Genomic DNA, 18,269 nt, shown 5'->3' on the forward strand with positions numbered 1-18,269 from the left:
ATTATCTATAAACTGTTATAAATAACTGCTATTTTATAATTCTATTAGGCTATGATAAATAACTGCTATTTTATAATTCTATTAGGCTATGCTGTCGGATTATATAGTTAAAAATAAATTAATATGTGTAACTTACTTAATAATATTTGATAAGAAAATTTTCGACTAATTTATAATGAAATACCTAGCTTGCATTCTACCAACTTATACATATATCACTATGTACGTTACGTGTGATAAGTACTTGCTTTTCCCTTCCCAGAGAGCACCAAACTCACTACGAAGAAGTGCCATCAGAAAGGGAGGTATGTTACGCAAATAGATAAAATGTCGTTCCATCAATTCAATGCATTTACTGGTCGTTTAAAACAATCGACACAATTACAAGCTCTTTATCCATTAGTAAGTAATTAACGACAAAAATTGAGCCAAAGATTCATATATTTTCCAACATCTTTTTATCATTTTTGCTACTTTGTTTCAATGAAGTATGATTTACTCTGTTTTTAATATGATAATTATAAAAAATTTTTTAAATTTTACATTCAGTTATTTATTGTTAAATGATATTCCCTATCATATGCTAGAAATGTTAGATAAGTAAGGAATGAAGCTTTGCATCTTTATATAACTACATAATATCAATAGAATATAGGTATAATATCCAAGAAATTAAAAAACAATGATATAAAAAAAATTGTATATTTAAATTTAATATCCTAAACATAATATTTGTACCAATTCCATTGATTGCATAATAATATATAAAATTAATACTTGTGTCATAGTCCCCGAGACCATTAGAAAAGGTAGAACCAATAAAAATGATGTTTGATTCTGTCAAAACTAAGCCAGTATCTACTTCATTATCTGGCAAACAGAATTATTCTACAGTACCTGCAAAACTAAAAAAGCTTCAACAGGAATGGCAGGTAAATATAAATACATATATATCTGTTGATAATAAAATTACATTAAATAGAGAAATATAATAAACATACATTTTACAGGCTGACTTAACAAAACCTACATACCTTCTACGAGGTAGATCGGATAGCATGATTGTTGTAGGACTTTCTGCAGCTTCTGCAATTTGTTTTGCCATTAATATGTATTATTTATTAGAGCTCAAAAAGAAATTTTAATGCATATAAGAAATTAAAATGCTTTAGCATAGATATACTTAGGAATGATATTTGTTGTAAAATATAAATTATAACTTCAAGTAATATTTTGAACTCATTATTATAAATAAATGATTAAATATACATTAATTTTATTCTGCTGTCACATACCTTTTCATAGTTAGGTTTTCGTTTGTGTATAGTGAGAATATTATACTACACATGTATAATATATACCAAAATGTGTTGTATGCAAATATATAAGTATTACATATATGTATGTATATACATAATGTATAGTAATGTACCTACGTAGAATTCTATATTTCATCTGCGATTATAAAATATCCTAACCTATACCACAAATACAAAAAGTATAGAATAGACCTAATGCTTAATGCATTTTTGTGTCATTTATTTCGTGAACTTTAACGGCAAGTTCATATACAATTTAAACATCAATTCGAAGTTTCCGATTCAGCATACTCTTATTACATGCTTATTATAGACGAGGTACTGAGATCTTGACATTGATTAAATATAGGGTAGACTTGATATATGGAATTCGCATCTCATGTTCTGAAATTGCTTTTCGGTTGTTACGGCGAACGTAGGAATTGTATCAATTTAATCGCCGAAAATGATAATATTCCATACTATATCGACAATGTTGGGAATGACACCTATATGGTAAAAGGGCTCAAAAGCACTCGAGACGTAAGACAGAAAAATCCACTGAGTGATAGGTCTATCTTTTATTTTGTCTGTGATAGTATTAAACGTCAATTTAAATGATACACAAAGAATTTGCAAGAAAGCTACTAGTATTGGAAAAAGACATTCTAAATATTTGTAAATTAACATTTATCTGCAATGGATGAAAAGATTATTTCAACTGTAGTATTTCATCCTATTATTTCTTCAATACAAAAAATTGCCCTTTATGAAACAAAATCTGTAAGATCTTACTTTATCTTATAAGCAATAAATTATTTAAATATTCTTGAATACATATAATTTACGTTCCAGAGATTTTATTTAATGGGTTCAAATAATACTTTAACACGTTTCCGTGTATTAAAAATAGACCGTATGGAACCGAAAGAATTAGTTGTTGTAGATGATAAAAGAGAATATACTCAAGATGAAATAAAGGACCTTGTAAATATGATAGACATGGGTAATCGTACACGTACTGGGCAAAGAAGTAATATTGGAGGAGTTGCCAAAATTGTTTCGGCTTTTGGAATTGTTGGTAAGCAATATTAATTGCTTTATTAGTTTCTCACATAAATTATCAGTACATATGCTTTTACAATAAAGAAATTTTTTATATTTTGTAATAATTATATATGACACATAATTGTATAGAGAAAATAGGAATATAACTTTATATATCAATTTTTTGTTTTTTATTAATACATAGTTACATTGTATGTAATATGTAAGAGCAGCGTACGTGTCAGAGACATAGCTTAAGCTTTATAATTTTGCATGATTTAATTCTTGGCATGCATGTTTATTGCATTTTAATACTAGATGCAAAATAACATAAATATACATAGTAATATTGGAGTAAAACTATTGCTAAAATATTATATAAGACTTAGTTTCCATATATTATGTATTTGCTTGCTAACAAAGGCAACATTCACAAAGAATCAACATCTGACAATGGTGTATCAGAAGAATCTGAACACCAAGAATGTCAGAAACCATTGCACAAACCAACTCAAACTAAATTCACCTGGAAAACAATGTGGCAGAGAGATACTTTCCCTCGACTAGTACCAGCTTTTGGTCTTCTTGGTAAGGACCAATCTCTTTCATATTCAGTGAAACATCATACATTTGAAACAGAATAACAATCTTAACAAAGAAGATTTAATACACATGCACATATACACACAAAAATCAACTTTATAGTAAGTGATACATATGTAATATAATAAGATGCAAATGTAGCTTAAATGCGATAATGGTCATTCTGTATGGTTACATTACAATAATCTATTAATTTGAAAATTTGAAACTCAAAAATAAAATCGTATGCAATAAGAAATGATATTAAATACTTATTGTACCAATATAAATATTCTGTGTGTAAGATATTGCAGCACATGTATGTTTTTAGCATGATATCACACAAAATTATATTTGCATGCTATTTTACTTGCAGTTAGAAAGTTAACCATGTTATATGCATAATATATTAGATATGTAATAAATAAAATGTAAAATTGATTTATACTAATAAAATAATTAATGGTTAAAAATTATTCTATTAGGTTTTGTACGTTTCTTAGAAGGATACTATATAATTCTTGTCACTAAACGACGTAGAGTGGCTGTAATTGGGCATCATACAATATATAAAATAGAAGACACTTCAATGATTTATATTCCAAATGATACTATTCGTGTTTTCCATCCTGATGAACAAAGATATGTGAAGATGTTTCAAAGTATAGATCTTAGTAGTAATTTCTACTTCAGTTATTCTTATGACCTAACACATACTTTACAAAATAATATGACTCCACCAAAACATATCAAACCTGATATTTTTAATACAAATAACACGGATTCAAATCAAGCAGAGAATAGCGATACTGAAGATGCAGAAAACTTTTTCAATATTTGGGCATCTAAAAAAAATTATTGGAATAATAGGTTTGTTATAATAATCAACTAATAAGCTTTTGAAAATTAAACACTCAATAAAACTTGATAATTGGTAATATTTTTAGTGATACAGAAAAATATATCGATTATGGTGTACGAAGTAATCCGCACCGTCGATTTGTGTGGAATTCGCATTTATTGAAACCAGTAGAAAAGGACTTGCATCGTGACTGGATATTATATGTTACACACGGTTTTATTGGTCAATCAAATGTCAGTATTTTTGGAAGATCTATGTATATAACTATTATAGCTAGAAGGAGTAATAAGTATGCAGGTACCAGGTTTTTAAAACGTGGAGCAAATTTTGATGTATGTATAATTAAATAATATTTATGTTGTACTATTGTAACTGTATATCACTGAAAGGTAATTTTATTACTTCAGGGAGATGTTGCAAATGAAGTAGAAACAGAACAAATTGTACATGATTCTGGAGTGAGTTCTTTAAGTAAGGGCCGTTTTAGTTCTTTTGTACAAATGCGTGGATCAGTTCCTGGACATTGGAGTCAGGATGTTAGTAAAATGGTTCCTAAACCTACTATCACTTGTGATTTGGCTGATCCTTATGTAGAAACAGCAGGTATGGAAGTTAAATGGTATCGTTATATTTATATATGATACAATCAACATTTAATTATTAAAAAAAACCCAGGTGCACATTTTAATCAGCTTTTAAGAAGATATGGTTCTCCAATTATAATTCTCAATCTTGTTAAAAAACGTGAAAAAAAGAAACATGAAAGTACATTGAGTGAAGAATTATACATGGCTGTTAAATATTTAAACCAATTTTTATCTCCAGAACATCATATTCAATACATAAGGTTTGACATGGCTCGAATGAATAAAAGGTATAACTGCATGTAGTGATTTTATGTTCTAGTATGCAAAAGTATTAAGATATAATTTTTAATCATTTTTTTTTTCAGAAAAAAGTTTAATGTTATGGCACGATTGGCAAATATAGCACATAATGCAGTTTTGAAAACTGGTATTTTTCAATCACAAAATCCATATTACAGTCAAAGGAATTTATTTTCTCCTCAGTCTAATTACAATAAAAAATCTCATAAAACAAATTCAAACACGATTTCTTCATTCAATACATATGGCGTTCAAAATTATACAAATATTTCCATTGAAGATAATCTATCTGTCAACTGTAGTACCGATTTTAAATTTACCAGAGAAAATAAGTATAATGAATTACATTATATAGAAAACAAAGTAAGACAATGCTTCGGTAAAAGGGGTACATTACAAACTGGTATTATTAGAACAAATTGTGTTGATTGTTTAGATCGTACGAACACAGCACAATTTGCGATAGGAAAATGTGCTTTGGGATTCCAATTGTGTGCTTTAGGAGTATTAGAATCTCCTAAATTAGAATTTGACTCTGATTGTGTAAGAATGTTAGAAGAATTATATGAGGATCACGGCGATACATTAGCATTACAATATGGTGGTTCTCAATTGGTGCATAGAATAAAAACTTACAGGTAAAATTGCATAATATTGTATATATTTTCAATTATGATGAGAGATTTTTATTTTATGATTTAGAAAAACTGCACCATGGACAAGTCAGGGTAATGATATTATGCAAACTCTCAGTAGATATTATAGTAACACATTTAGCGATCAAGAAAAACAACATACAATTAATTTATTTTTAGGTAAATATAAATATGAGATTAAGTAATATTAGAGGCAGATCAGAATAGTAAATAAAATTTGTATTTAAATATTTCTTACAGGTTTATTTATACCTGAAGAAGGAAAGCCTCCTATTTGGGAACTTCTAACAGATTACTATCTTCATCATAAACCCGCTTGTCACTACTCCCGCAGAACAAAAGCTTTAACGCAGTGGTGGGATACTACTGTATTAAAATGTCTACCATATGCATTAAATGAAATAACAAAAACATGTTCAGAAATAATACAAGTTCAAAATTCAACTGAGGAAATGATTGATGTTTATTACGATTACCATAGGTATTGAAACATTTCATAATGTGAATATAATGTTGTGGTTCATTTATATATTTTTTTGTAGGCCATACGAACTGTCTTTACTTTCCGAAGTTTACGCGTATAAAATTAGTCATTCTGTTAGAGATTTCATGCCGCATTTTACAACTAGTTTTAGTCCATTTGCAGTACGAATACGACCAGGTAGAAGAAGGGAAGAAACTGGTAATAAAAATTTAAATATGAAGAATCCTTCAATGACTGGGCAAAGTAGTACCAGTAGCACAACATCGAGTGCAAGGTAGTACAAGTCATTAATAGAGCGAGGGAAAAATTGAAGCAAATGTAATTTTTTGGATCTTAATTTTTATGTGTAATATTCCATAGCTCTAGCGATGATTCAAGTTCCGACGAATATGAGAATCATCAGCATACTAATGATTCTCAATTCGTAATGTCGAAAGAAAGTTCGGAATTCACATCTTTTGAATTATTATTTCCGTCTATGAGAGAAGTGTATGGTACTCAACCTCAATATCCTAAAAGGAATGATGTCATATTATATAAAAGGTAAATTGCTTCTATACATATTAAAGGATACTTTCTTGATATATATTTTTAATAGATTTGCATTAATTGGACGCAATGCGACATATTCCTCGGAATACACGAAACTGCGTTTGAAATTAACTCAACAAGTGTCATTCCCTGAAGTGACAACTACTGTAGTTCAAGTACCAGTGATAAAGAAGTCTAGCATTAGTATATATGAGCAATATGTTAAAAGAGCCAAGGTGAATATATATTGTCATTAGCATATAAATCTTTTTTATCGTATTAAAATTATATATATTATTTAGGTAGGTGGTTCTGTGCCAAGCACCAATGATATTATCTTGTATGAAAATTATGTAAAACAACAGTTACCAAAAAAACTAATATATTCAAATTGAATCTATTATGTGTTAAAGTTTGTTTTATGTTTTTGTATACATCTATAGAAATTAATATATAATAAAGTGTTAACAAAATCTGGTTACTTCTTTATGTATGTTTTATTCACACCATCTTTTAGAAATACATATATTCGTAAAATGAGCAAACATTATATGTAGTCTACTTCAGCTTCTTTTTTGGTCGAATATTGTTTGTGTGGCCACACTTTTTCTTACGACAGTTGGTTGCACGTGGATGAAGACGGGCATAACATTTTCTACAAATCATTTTATCACAATTGTATTTCTGTGCAAGAATACGCAAAGTAGGTTCGATGACACCACCACGAAGTCGAAGAACAAGATGCAAGGTAGATTCTGTTCAAAACATAAAAACTATTGTTATGGGCTATAAAATATATAAAGTATTCGAACTTCTTTAATGAGGTTACAAGATACCTTTTTGAATATTATAATCTGACAGAGTACGTCCATCTTCCAATTGCTTCCCAGCAAAAATAAGACGTTGCTGATCAGGTGGAATTCCTTCCTTATCCTGGATTTTAGCTTTTACATTTTCAATAGTATCTGATGCTTCTACTTCAAGGGTGATGGTTTTACCAGTCAAAGTTTTCACAAATATCTGCATCTTGGTGTATCTATTTTTTAGTATAAAAAAGATTGAAACCGCATATGTAATAAAAGATCATAATGTAAAACAGGGACATTACAAAAGTATACAATATTTACTCGGCAAAATGGTTGAGTTCGACAATTAATTTTCCACGTTCCTAATTTCTCTTTGTTATCTACTATTTTTTTATTATTAAGTTCACTAAAATATGTAGAAGTGACTAGAAAATTTCACAATAGACATTTCGTTTATAAACGTGTATTCTAGCAACGTAACGCATTGCAATTGTTTTTGAAACCCTTTTGTTTAATTGTTTCATTATATATGTAATTTTTTATTAACTATTTACTAATTCAATTTAAAATCAATTTATAACTTCGTAAGAACATTTTAAAGCATAAAAATTTTAAACAATATTGAATTCTTACCGTCAGAAAAGCGTGCTTGCTGAAGACAACCTAAAAGGACTTTACGATGGCAGCACTGTAACTTCCGTCCACATGAAAATCAATTATGTAGGTATACTAGCCCTCTCGTGGCGAATAATACTATTATTTCAAAGAAAAGTATTTGCAAGAATATTTATTGTGTTTAATTTGCATACAAAGTGTGTAATTATTGAAAATTTACGTCGTTGCTGCATATTTGAAAGAAATTGTTTTCAGCCTATTGTGAGCATTGTTAATGAATATTAATAGTTAAGACGATTCATTTTCAACGTATTGTACAACTTGAAAACCTTGATACAGTTATTTTTGTAAAAACAACACCACCTCCTGAATATTATCGTTATTCTTATTACAATCCATATTTATCTTAATCTTATTTGAATGTATTGAACGTTAAATATTATATAATATTATTTTCTTTAACAAACTCTTTAGTTAATGGTTTATAACTTTGAATTATATTTGTATATTTTCTAATAATATATTTGTATTTTATAATTGTAAATATAATTGTAAAAATGTAGATGCATATACGTGTCTACGTTGCATTACAAACATGTATGATACGCGTGCGCATGTTATATTCGATGTACGTACTGCTTCCTTCAGAAGACGAAGGTTTCATTCCATGCCTTAGGCCATGGCTATATGCAAATTTCAGTAGTAACCCTTAAACTTTATACTTTGACCTAGATGTTTACCGGCCGAAAGGCCCCACAATTAAAAGTGTTTTACAGCGGCCTTTAAAGCTAGGAATTATCTAAGATTTTACATATTTTCAAATAGAATGGTTACTTCTTAGAAACTTTCATTAGAATCTGTAGCTTACCATAGAGTTTGTACAATTTGTAGAATTTCGCAGGTATGTTTATAATTTCTCACAGATATGTTCTTCTTGAATGGATCTCGTAAACTCGAATGACTTTTATGATACTTTGAAGAAATATAAGAAGCTTTATGATATTTTGCCGGCTCCAATGCTTTTGCATTTACTGAACGAGAGTATGTAGATAAAGAGAAATGCAGTGGAAGGTAAAGAAAGTATGTAAAATGTATCATTAATTTTGTGACAGTAGTAGATAGGCTGTGAAATCGTTAACGCAAAGGCATTTACAATTAATTCACTAAACACAACATTTTTTAACTTAAAATGAGATGCATCTCGCCAATTAGAATGCATATCGAACTCGTAATCCACAATACAGCTTTGGATGTTCGATATATGTATGTACTTATGTTGTGTATGTACATGATTCCCCGTGATACAATGTATTCGCCTTACAGGTGAAATGGAGTAAACAACAAGGTTGTTCTTGTAATCCGTTCTGAGATTGCTTCATCGAGTAGCTTCGGTTTTTGTATAACATTATAGAGGAGTTGTAAATCTCCATCGAAGTTTGTTATCAAAGTTTCCTCATTATAAATTCCACTGGCTGTTTCCTATACGCCAGAAAACACATCTCAATTCGTTGCATTGATCAACTGTGTTGTCGAAAGTTATTTTGAGTTGTTGAACTTCAATGAAGTTAACCATAGTCTCAAGGCTATTGTGAAAATTGAACAGTAACTAGATTTGGGTTTAGATGGACTGACTATGGTTGGGAATGCGAATTAGTACGTTTTAATAATGTATGAAAATAAAGTAAATATTAATAGAAATCTACAATGGTGAAATTCTCGATAGTTACAATGATTATTGCGTAGTTGATATAAATTGTTGTTAATGAGCAAGCATGCTTTAACGGTAATATCATGTACGAAAAACCATTTTTTGATGTAGCAGGTGGGAAATTAATTTATGACAGTATCGCTTTCTCTCTTTGTTTCGATCGTTTGCAAATGAATACTTAACACTGAAATTTGATTGATCAATTTACGTATTTGTTTAACAGATGTTAAACTTTGATCATGCAAGTACGATAGTGTCGGAAATAACGAATAAAATAAAAAACTTTTCTCTACAAATAGGTATTACGTTGACATCATTGTACAAGTTTTTACTGGCGAATATAGATATTGCTTAATAATAGAGAACAATAGAGAATATTTTCCGTTTCTAGACGCAATCACCGTGAGCGAACAGTCATTTAGCGACTATTTTATAGCGGATCTACTAGAATGTAGACAGAACAATTCCGACATGGAAACAGTATAAATTTACGGGAATTCTGGTATGATCAAATCGTATTGTGTCCCTAACAGTCGCAATTGGTCTTTATTTACGAAACTATCGGTCGATACTACTTTACTCTAGTGTTTACTTTTCCCTCGGAAAAACAACGGATGTCCAATGCAGTTGTAACTACTATTGCCGCTATGACGTTCAGCCACTTGTCCATTAATGGATATCTGTATTCCATGTTCTGACGCGATTTCCATTTACATACGCTGCATGCTATACTCTTATCCTTAAACGTATGAATTAAATACAGGTTCGGTCTATGTATCATTTCTGGAAATTGCGAACAAGGACCGATTAAACATAATACTTCCGGTTTTATATATCGAAAATGTATTTCTATCCCGCTGGTTCGTTAGTGAATTCCCTATGGCAAAATCGTGTATTCGTTAGAACAGTTAATAACGATGACATGGATCACGAGCAGGTATCACCCGCGGCAAGCAAGCTATGCTCATGTTCAGGTTCGCCAGACTGGGTTGCTCTTCTACCAAATAAAGCATTTGCGTTTTTTGTAATCATTGCTGGCCGGTTTACCTAGTTTCCTTTTTCAATTACCCTTGTAATTATCTTCTAAATATTTTCTTGTAGTTCTTGCTATAGAACTTTCGCTATTAGCACGACATTCTGGGATTTTATTTAGTGCTAACTTGTCTTTTGACCGTTCACCTTCAGTCCATTGTATACTGTGTAATGTCTGACACGAGGTATCCATCAGATCAATGAGACCTCTTATCGGTGTCTTTGCTTGAGACACATAAGCAGATGAATTTATCAGTGAACGAACTAATAGTGGAAAAGCCTGTCCGAGTCAGTAAGATCATTAAACTGCAGGGGCCACGATATACGGGCTAAAATTGAAGTCTAACTCTAAAGTGAACTCGTTCAACTACGGTTAAGCTTTCATGACACTTTGACCTCGACTCGTACACGCTTTTACCGAAGAACGCGCAAACCTGATTTCTGGATCGAAGATCGAATTATCGATTTCCGTCGACGCCGAGCCCTAACGTTTCTCCACAACCTTTTGTACTCTCTTATCTTTTATTTCTTTTGGTCTTCTACTCGGTCTCTTCCTACGCTGCTGTTCCACCAGCAGTCGCCACCTTTCGTTCAGAGAGAATCGGAGAAGTGCAATTAAAAGTTGTTACGAACGTGGCCCGAAACCACGTTTAATCGTCGTTGTGCTTCTTAGCCGTAATTAGAGTTCATTGATGAATGAACGAGTCTATCCTCTTTTATCTCGTGCCTTGATCAAGCCCTCAGGTTTTCGTGTAATTTATTATGCTATGTCTGTTCGACGTTGAAATTTTATAAATTGTTGTTTATCAGCAACTAAAGCCTATTTATTTATTTTTAAAACCTATTTATTTTTCGTTGGAAATTGAATGATATATATGTATATACGTACAAATGTCATTCGTATGTAGATAATAGATCTATAAGGTTATATTTCATGTATAATCATTGAAGAGTGTTCGTACAAGTATCCCCGGGATAACAAAAATTTCCGTATCGTAAAATTTGTAAGCAAACTTGTTCGATAAGAAACTGACGAACTTTCAGAATTTTATCGACGGTTCCGCAAAATTTATATTTGCTTGCTTACAGACCAAAATGTAATTCTTCCCTCCTGGTAATAACTTTAGCGTTTTCGTACATCGACAGCTACGATAAAGGGACCACAAAATGAGTATGAAATGCCATTGCGATCCGAGATAAAACTTTTCCATCAAAATTCCCTGCTCTCCCTCATGTCCCTCGTCCTTCCATTCTTCGCAGTTTGCTCGTTCAAGCGATTCTGCGACCCGCTGATTCTCATCTGCCTAAATCGATGTCCGATTCTTTTTATTTCTACCTTTTTCCTTTCGTTATATCATGCAATATGCCGGTTGTGCAGCTATTGGTCAGATAAAGGTCCCTTCATAACCGATGCGTTTACGAACATGGGAGCTAAGTGCGATGCACCGAATAGCGTCTCTTTTTCTCTGCATAGAATGAACATATTAGGAAAGTGAGGGGAAAGTGAGGGGGATTGGCGGTGTGCATCATGTAGGTATATCTGCACGAAGGACATCGAGAGGTAAGGGGAACGTATAGTTTTGAATGCAGTAGGTGCAACAGTGCAGGTAGGACACGCAATGCAGTTTCGTGGAAATTAGGTCAGCGAGTTTTCAGGTTAGACAGAGACAGTGGGAAGGGACGACGAACGAAAGAGAATACGTGGATTAGACTGCATCGAGAAAAGGACATCGCGCCTCTTGGAACCACCGAAAGGAAAAAGGGGAATAGGGAGAGTAAATATATGTAAATTAAACGTCCCTCGACTTTATTTAACGCAAGAGTTTAAAGGAGTTACCTTGCTTTTCGTCGAGACTCCCTGAATAAGAAACTTCTTCGAATAACGTGATGGGTAGCGAACAGAATAAAAAGAAGATACATATGTATGTATACATATAATCCATATTTTGCCAATCTATCCAGACTATGAATACTCGATATTTAATGTTTTTAATGTCTCACCTGTGAAAAATGACACGGAATGAAACATGTATGTACGTATAACGTAGCTTTATCAATGTTTTGTGATATCTGCGTGTCGCGAAATTCTTATAATCTTAAATCACAATCTGTCGGAAATGGTCTTCCTTATAGGAGTCACAAAACGCGGCACCAGATCATTTAATTAATTACTTAGATTTCTATCTTCGTAATAAACAGATTACGAATTTAATCTAGAATGGGTGAGCTAGTAACCGAGAATATCGTAAAGCGATAAGAGAGCTCGCAAGATTTCAAACTCCAAATCCTGCGATAAGAAAATTCAGTAAGTGATAGGTCTACTTTATAGATACCTCATTTGTGATATTACAGTGGTCTGTAATTAATGTTCCGCCATAGTGTATGGCGGATTTACTATTTGAAACCGGTTCAAGTCGAATAAAACGGTTAACGGTTCCTTTTTCCTTTGATTCGTAAAATCAGAGCGGAAGTCGGTGGTCGCGCGCCCGCTCCGGCTCGAAACCGTGGAGATTGCTTGCGTTATTTCATCATTCTCACGGTGATCTGTCGTTTCACTCACAGGATCGTTATTATTGAAACGAACCAACTAATGATATTATGTTGCAACGAGTTACGAGGAAAATCTTAAAATAAGACGATTATGATTCTCCGATTGATCTTCTTTTCGCGACCGAAGAAAAATAAAAAGAAAAATGCTAATAATAAATAGTTCTTAGTCTTCAGCATAATAAAACATTTTCTGAAAATCAAATACTTTACAAAAATGTAATTTTTCTAACTGAAATATAGCTTCTTCCTGTATTTTCAAAGTAGGAAACTTCTTTTATTTGAAAGTTGCAAGCAAATATGTACTTTAACATCGGAACACGCAACAAATTTACTCGTCTGATGTCTCATGCCGAAGTGTAAATCCAGGTCTTTTCTTCTTTGTCTCCTACATCAGTTTCCTTTCTGTACTCGGCTTTCCTCTTTCGTCTATCGTTTTTCTCTCTCTTACCCTAATCTTTCTCTCTGTCTCCCGCATTCGCTGGAAGTTGGTGAATGTCATGGAGTCGCGAAGTTGCGAACGCTGCGGTGGCGTATTACAAGCTGCAGCAGCTCCGTTCCACAGGTTTCCTTCAATAATGGAGCGGGCCAAATAGTCTAATTTACTCAGCGACTGGTCGCCCAGTCTGAATATGCATGTGTACCCGGGCTATTCACGACGGCGAAGACGGCGACGACGTCGTCGACACTAGGATCAGGAATCGGTGGAAGAGAACAGTTGTAGTTGCAGCTCGGCTAGCACTCAGCACACTGCTTCCTCGCAAGCATGTGCAGACAGGTATGTGCCTGCGTGTTCTATGTCGTGTCCGGAGTACGCCTCTTCATACCTTATTAGGCGTCACCCAACATGAACATTGTCTACGTTCAAGCACTCTCCAAATTGGGTCAGTTGACGTAATGCAACGCATACGAGTATAGGAAATATAGCGTGCACCGTGTATGTGCCGTTTTGACATAGAAAAATTGATCTATACGCATATCGTGTTCCCTTTTGTTTGGAACTTTCTGCTTCAAACAACTTTCTCATTTTATTGTTTCCCTTTATCTACGTGTCAAAAAAAGAAATATATATATATATATGAGTATCGTACCTATCTTACGCGATATGTACATACTTTGAAAATTAGGTGGTACAAGACGTTACAATTAGCTTTTTAGGTTTTCTTGAAGAAAATATTGGCAAAGTTAAAAATGATCAAAAACGTTTGGTTTCAAATTTGTGGATTCGATTTATGTGGCCAATATCTTCACGCGAAGGCGATTGGACGAATTTCATAGATGTTGACGATCTGTATTCTTGTAACTCGCACACTTACACAGATTGCGTTACATCCTTTTTTATCACTGAACGTGACACTTTAGCGGATGGCGTTTGCTTTCGATTAGGAAGAGGATCTCTCGAGTTTATTTCAAAACATCTTGTTCGCTGCTATTTGGCACATATCTATTCACGAAAGTTCTCATTCTCTTATTGATGTTACTGAGACTGTAAAGGCGGTAGAACCGAGTTAACGAAAGATTTGTACGAATGCGATGTAAGTCATGAAGTAAAACAGTCAACTCTTAATCTTGATTCGTTCTTCAAACTCGATTATAAACTGTAAACTAATTGTAAGTTAACTGTACAGTTGGTACAACGGTACGAGCGGTAGAATGGCGGATCAGTTGGTGCGAGTTTGCGTGCCTGGAAACCGACTGCACCGGCAGCAGCCACCGCCGCTACTACCACCGTCACTACCGCAGAATTTCAGTCCCGAGGGCTAGCATTAAACGAGTTTCTAACATACATTCCTAACTGCGCCACTTGTGCCCCCTGATCGGATATTCAATCAGGCAACGTGTTCGAGAATTTATGGGACAGATCACTTGACGGTGCTCGTAGACCAAATTTTGCGCTAGCTATGTGTGCATTTTACTACAGCTCACAATGCGATTGCGACTATAGAACGTGTCTTCTCGAAATGTGGAATACGTGGACCTAGTACATTTTTTTTCGTTTATAATCGTGATATGATATGGACAATTGCGAAAACTGTACCAATGATCGCCAATCCTGTTCCAGCATACTTTCCTGGAGGAATCATTTAGCTGGTAATTCAGTGTAGAAGCGAATAAGTTCAACTTAGGAAACTTGGCCAGTCGTATAAATTTATGTTACTCACATGAAACGTTTAAGAAAAGTGTACGACGACGCGCCAAATCATAGCTTCTGCGATGCGGCGTTGAATTGATAGCAAACTTTTCAAAGCATCGTTTTATATAGCTGTGTAGCCTCGGGAAATTTCGACGATGTACACCTTGTTTATTCCTTGCCGCGTGTCTTTCTTGCCGACAAAATTACCAGAAACTGAGCTCGTACTTTTAGTAAATCCGTTACCAGTTTATGACTGCTTTTTTATCTACTTAGAAATTTAGAATAAAGGTTATCTGGAAATAGCATCGTCGATTGTCGATAGTCGAAGAACGAGTTTATGAGGATTTCGTAGTTTTCTCGCATAGCTTTTTCACAGCGCATCGGTGCTACTCGTCCGAGTAAGGAATTTATTCCGGCAAATAGCGCGCATGTGATGCGCACCTACGAAACACATAGTTGACCATTTCGTGCGCAAGTTGGCGGAAGAAGAAGAAACGAGCGATTCTCCGTTGCTCGATTACCGCAAACAACTTGGTTGTTGAACCGGCCTTTCACTATCTCTAGCAGTGTTATATTCGTCTTTGATTTCGACACAGCGAGATAAAGGCATCAATACCAAGGGATTCGGTGTAAGTGGTTTTTCCACGTTTTCTCGATTGGTTGACTGACGATTAAAGGTTGTGAGTCCAATTGCTTCGAATCGCAAGAACGGCATTCGCGTCCATATAACGCGGCACGTACGAAAGATTCCCGTGGTGAGAGCGAGAACCTCGTTTAACCTCGAGAACTCGGGAGCGAAGGAGAAAAGAAGCAGGTTGTAAAAGGTAAAGGCAAAGGGCCGAGATCGGTGGTCTCTCCCTCTTGCGTGCTGCTTGCTTTCAACGTTGGATGCTGTGTACTCTTCGTATCCGAGTACCCACTCGAGTCTTGGCTCTGCCGGTCCTTTGGCCTTGGACGGAAAGCATTGACCTCGGCTTTCCACTCTCAGAGCACAACCGGTCACGTGGACCACAGTCTACTACAAAATACGTACTTACGCGCACCATCTTCCTCTTTCTTTCATTCCGTTCTTACAGATATATTTCTGCTTCCTCCTCTTGCTCTTACCTTCTTACTCTTTACGTCACTCTTCCCGTTTCATATCACCTCGATTCCTATTGGTAACGTGAATACACGACAGAGTACGCAGCATTCATGTAAGCATCCTCGATTACGTAGTAGACTCTTACGTGAACCTGGAAACGTCACTGCACTCCTTTCTCTTTCCAACAGGCCGGAGAATTTTTTATTTTTATACTAACCGATATATTGGTCGGTGAAGCTAACCGTTCATAACTATAATGCCGTCACTAGGGAGTATTTTTATTCGGTCAACGTCGTCGTCAGGGGGATTACGTAAAATAGAGGGCTGCTTCATAAAGGTTACCGAGTTTGGGTTAGCTACGTGAGAAATGATAACGCAGAAATTGCGTCATCGAATTAAATTTGCTGCGATCGATCGGAATATTTTCTGAAATTCGATGATACGATTGCACGAATGCGTCAGTCTCGTTAGCGGGTACGTGGAACCGAAGGGTGATGTTCCGTCAGTGGCGCGGTGAAAAAGCAATATTGATCTTATGCTAATTTTCCACTGAGTTATGAAAGGTTCGTGCCGAATGGGATAATTTATTCTCTTGTTAATGCCAACTTGTATACAGTGCCACGTTGGACATGCGCGCTGCCACCTGATTGCGGAGAAATCAAATTCACGATAATATAGCTAACATTTCATTGTTAATGTAAAGCTAGATGATGCTGGAAGTTTATAATGCGTCGTATTGTAGTATTACATTCTGTTGTATAGTTCTCGCGCTGGTATCTCTATTGCATTTGATGTTCACGCTAGGCTGAAACTTTTCAACTGTTGTACACATTCGTGACGTATTTCTGTGAATAGCAAAGTTACAAAAAAGGCTCGAGTAAGGCCCGAATGAAGCGGAAATGTTCGCGGCAAAAAGAAATTGTTGGACACTTTACCATTGTTAGAACGACGAGTAGCGAACATCTTACCAATTCCATCGATCATTCCGCTGTCTTCGTTGTATAGTGTATTGCTTTCACTGAACTGAACTGTCGACACAGAGCATTGGTCACAGTTCAAAGTTTCGCTTAGTTGAACGTGTATGCAAGATCGAGATGTAACGTGTAGCCTTGATTTGTATTTATGGGTCCTATTTCGCTGCTTCGATTACGGTTTACGAGTTCTCTTGTCCATGCTACTAACCATGATATGCCCCGTTTGTCGGATGATTCGAATTATGGTTCGTCAATAATAGGCATGTTGTTAAACTTTATAAAAGTTTAACAAAGAGCATCACAATGATGCTGTGTATTTTTGTGTAAAAACGTATCGACGACCAACTGTTCATGAAACGAATTTATGGACTTAAGAGTGATGTAGATTATAATATGGTATTTGTATGGTATCTGCGTGTACATAAAACGTACTATATATGGTATCATACGACGGTATTGAATCGGTTTATGATGTAGACAGGTGTGGGAGCTAATCAAGCATTTTGTCGTATTACTAGACCGACAGAAATAAGAGAATGCAGTGGCGAAAGGCGGCGAACGTCGGTATGATCATGATTAGGGGCTAGTGCGCGTTGCAGACGAGGGATTTGAGGTTAGGGGATTTGTAGTACAAATACGACATATGGACCGACGAACCGACCAGCCGTACGACCATACGACTGGCTATATAACGACCGCTATAGGGTGGATAGGAGCAGCGCATCAAGCGCGCGTAACACGGCTATGGTCTCCTCGTTACAGCTGCACAACTACCAAATTGCATTACTGCAGCCAGGAATCTCTGCGTTGCTTCAGTCCTGGAGTCTCTGACAGCCTCCCAAGAGGATTTCTACAGTTCCACCTTCCTCGTTTCCTCGAGGCATGTACATACACGTTTCGTGGCCTCAAAGGAAGCAGAATCTAGATTAAGTTCGCGTTTCAGGAATGACCCTCGACTGAAATTATTACGATAGATGGGTAGAAACAACTTACGATAAATGGTCGGTAGTTTTGCACCTTAT

At 34.7% G+C, this 18,269-nt stretch overlaps 3 protein-coding genes across 6 annotated transcripts in view; 2 read left to right on the forward strand and 1 right to left on the reverse strand.

The window, feature by feature from the left end:
- The first annotated feature begins 262 nt into the window (after window positions 1-262).
- On the forward strand, window positions 263-1,268 carry LOC138181823 (uncharacterized). The gene is made up of 3 exons (XM_069117110.1): window positions 263-402; window positions 789-932; window positions 1,011-1,268. Exons 1-3 carry the CDS (start codon window positions 328-330, stop codon window positions 1,143-1,145), a joined length of 354 nt encoding a protein of 117 aa, XP_068973211.1. The 5' UTR covers window positions 263-327; the 3' UTR covers window positions 1,146-1,268.
- A 198-nt stretch (window positions 1,269-1,466) lies between these two features.
- Window positions 1,467-7,090, forward strand: FIG4 (polyphosphoinositide phosphatase FIG4). Of its 3 annotated transcripts, none has more exons than XM_069117105.1 (14): window positions 1,467-2,081; window positions 2,154-2,379; window positions 2,769-2,933; window positions 3,413-3,797; window positions 3,875-4,121; window positions 4,197-4,392; window positions 4,465-4,663; window positions 4,742-5,314; window positions 5,379-5,491; window positions 5,573-5,813; window positions 5,875-6,090; window positions 6,177-6,359; window positions 6,415-6,583; window positions 6,650-7,090. In XM_069117105.1, exons 1-14 carry the CDS (start codon window positions 1,998-2,000, stop codon window positions 6,740-6,742), a joined length of 3,090 nt encoding a protein of 1,029 aa, XP_068973206.1. In that variant the 5' UTR covers window positions 1,467-1,997; the 3' UTR covers window positions 6,743-7,090. The 3 variants fall into 3 exon arrangements, with proteins under 3 accessions (XP_068973206.1, XP_068973207.1, XP_068973208.1); XM_069117106.1 differs by having other exon boundaries at window positions 2,784-2,933; XM_069117107.1 differs by lacking the exon at window positions 2,769-2,933.
- Window positions 6,826-18,269, reverse strand: part of RpL40 (ribosomal protein L40) — a 145,533-nt gene continuing 134,089 nt past the window's right edge. The window contains exons 1-3 of one of the 2 annotated variants that reach the window (XM_069117108.1): window positions 7,787-7,921; window positions 7,184-7,383; window positions 6,826-7,102 (exon numbers count right to left, since the gene is read on the reverse strand). In XM_069117108.1, the coding sequence (XP_068973209.1) occupies window positions 6,906-7,102; window positions 7,184-7,373 (387 nt within the window). In that variant the 5' untranslated portion in view covers window positions 7,374-7,383; window positions 7,787-7,921 and the 3' untranslated portion in view covers window positions 6,826-6,905. Of the gene's footprint in view, window positions 7,103-7,183; window positions 7,384-7,786; window positions 7,922-18,269 lie in introns of those variants that run through there. The other variant, XM_069117109.1, reaches the window with a different exon arrangement.

The sequence above is a fragment of the Bombus flavifrons genome, chromosome 7 (genome assembly GCF_040668555.2).
Source record: "Bombus flavifrons isolate JBK064 chromosome 7, iyBomFlav1_principal, whole genome shotgun sequence".
NCBI classification, from domain to species: Eukaryota; Metazoa; Arthropoda; class Insecta; order Hymenoptera; family Apidae; genus Bombus; species Bombus flavifrons.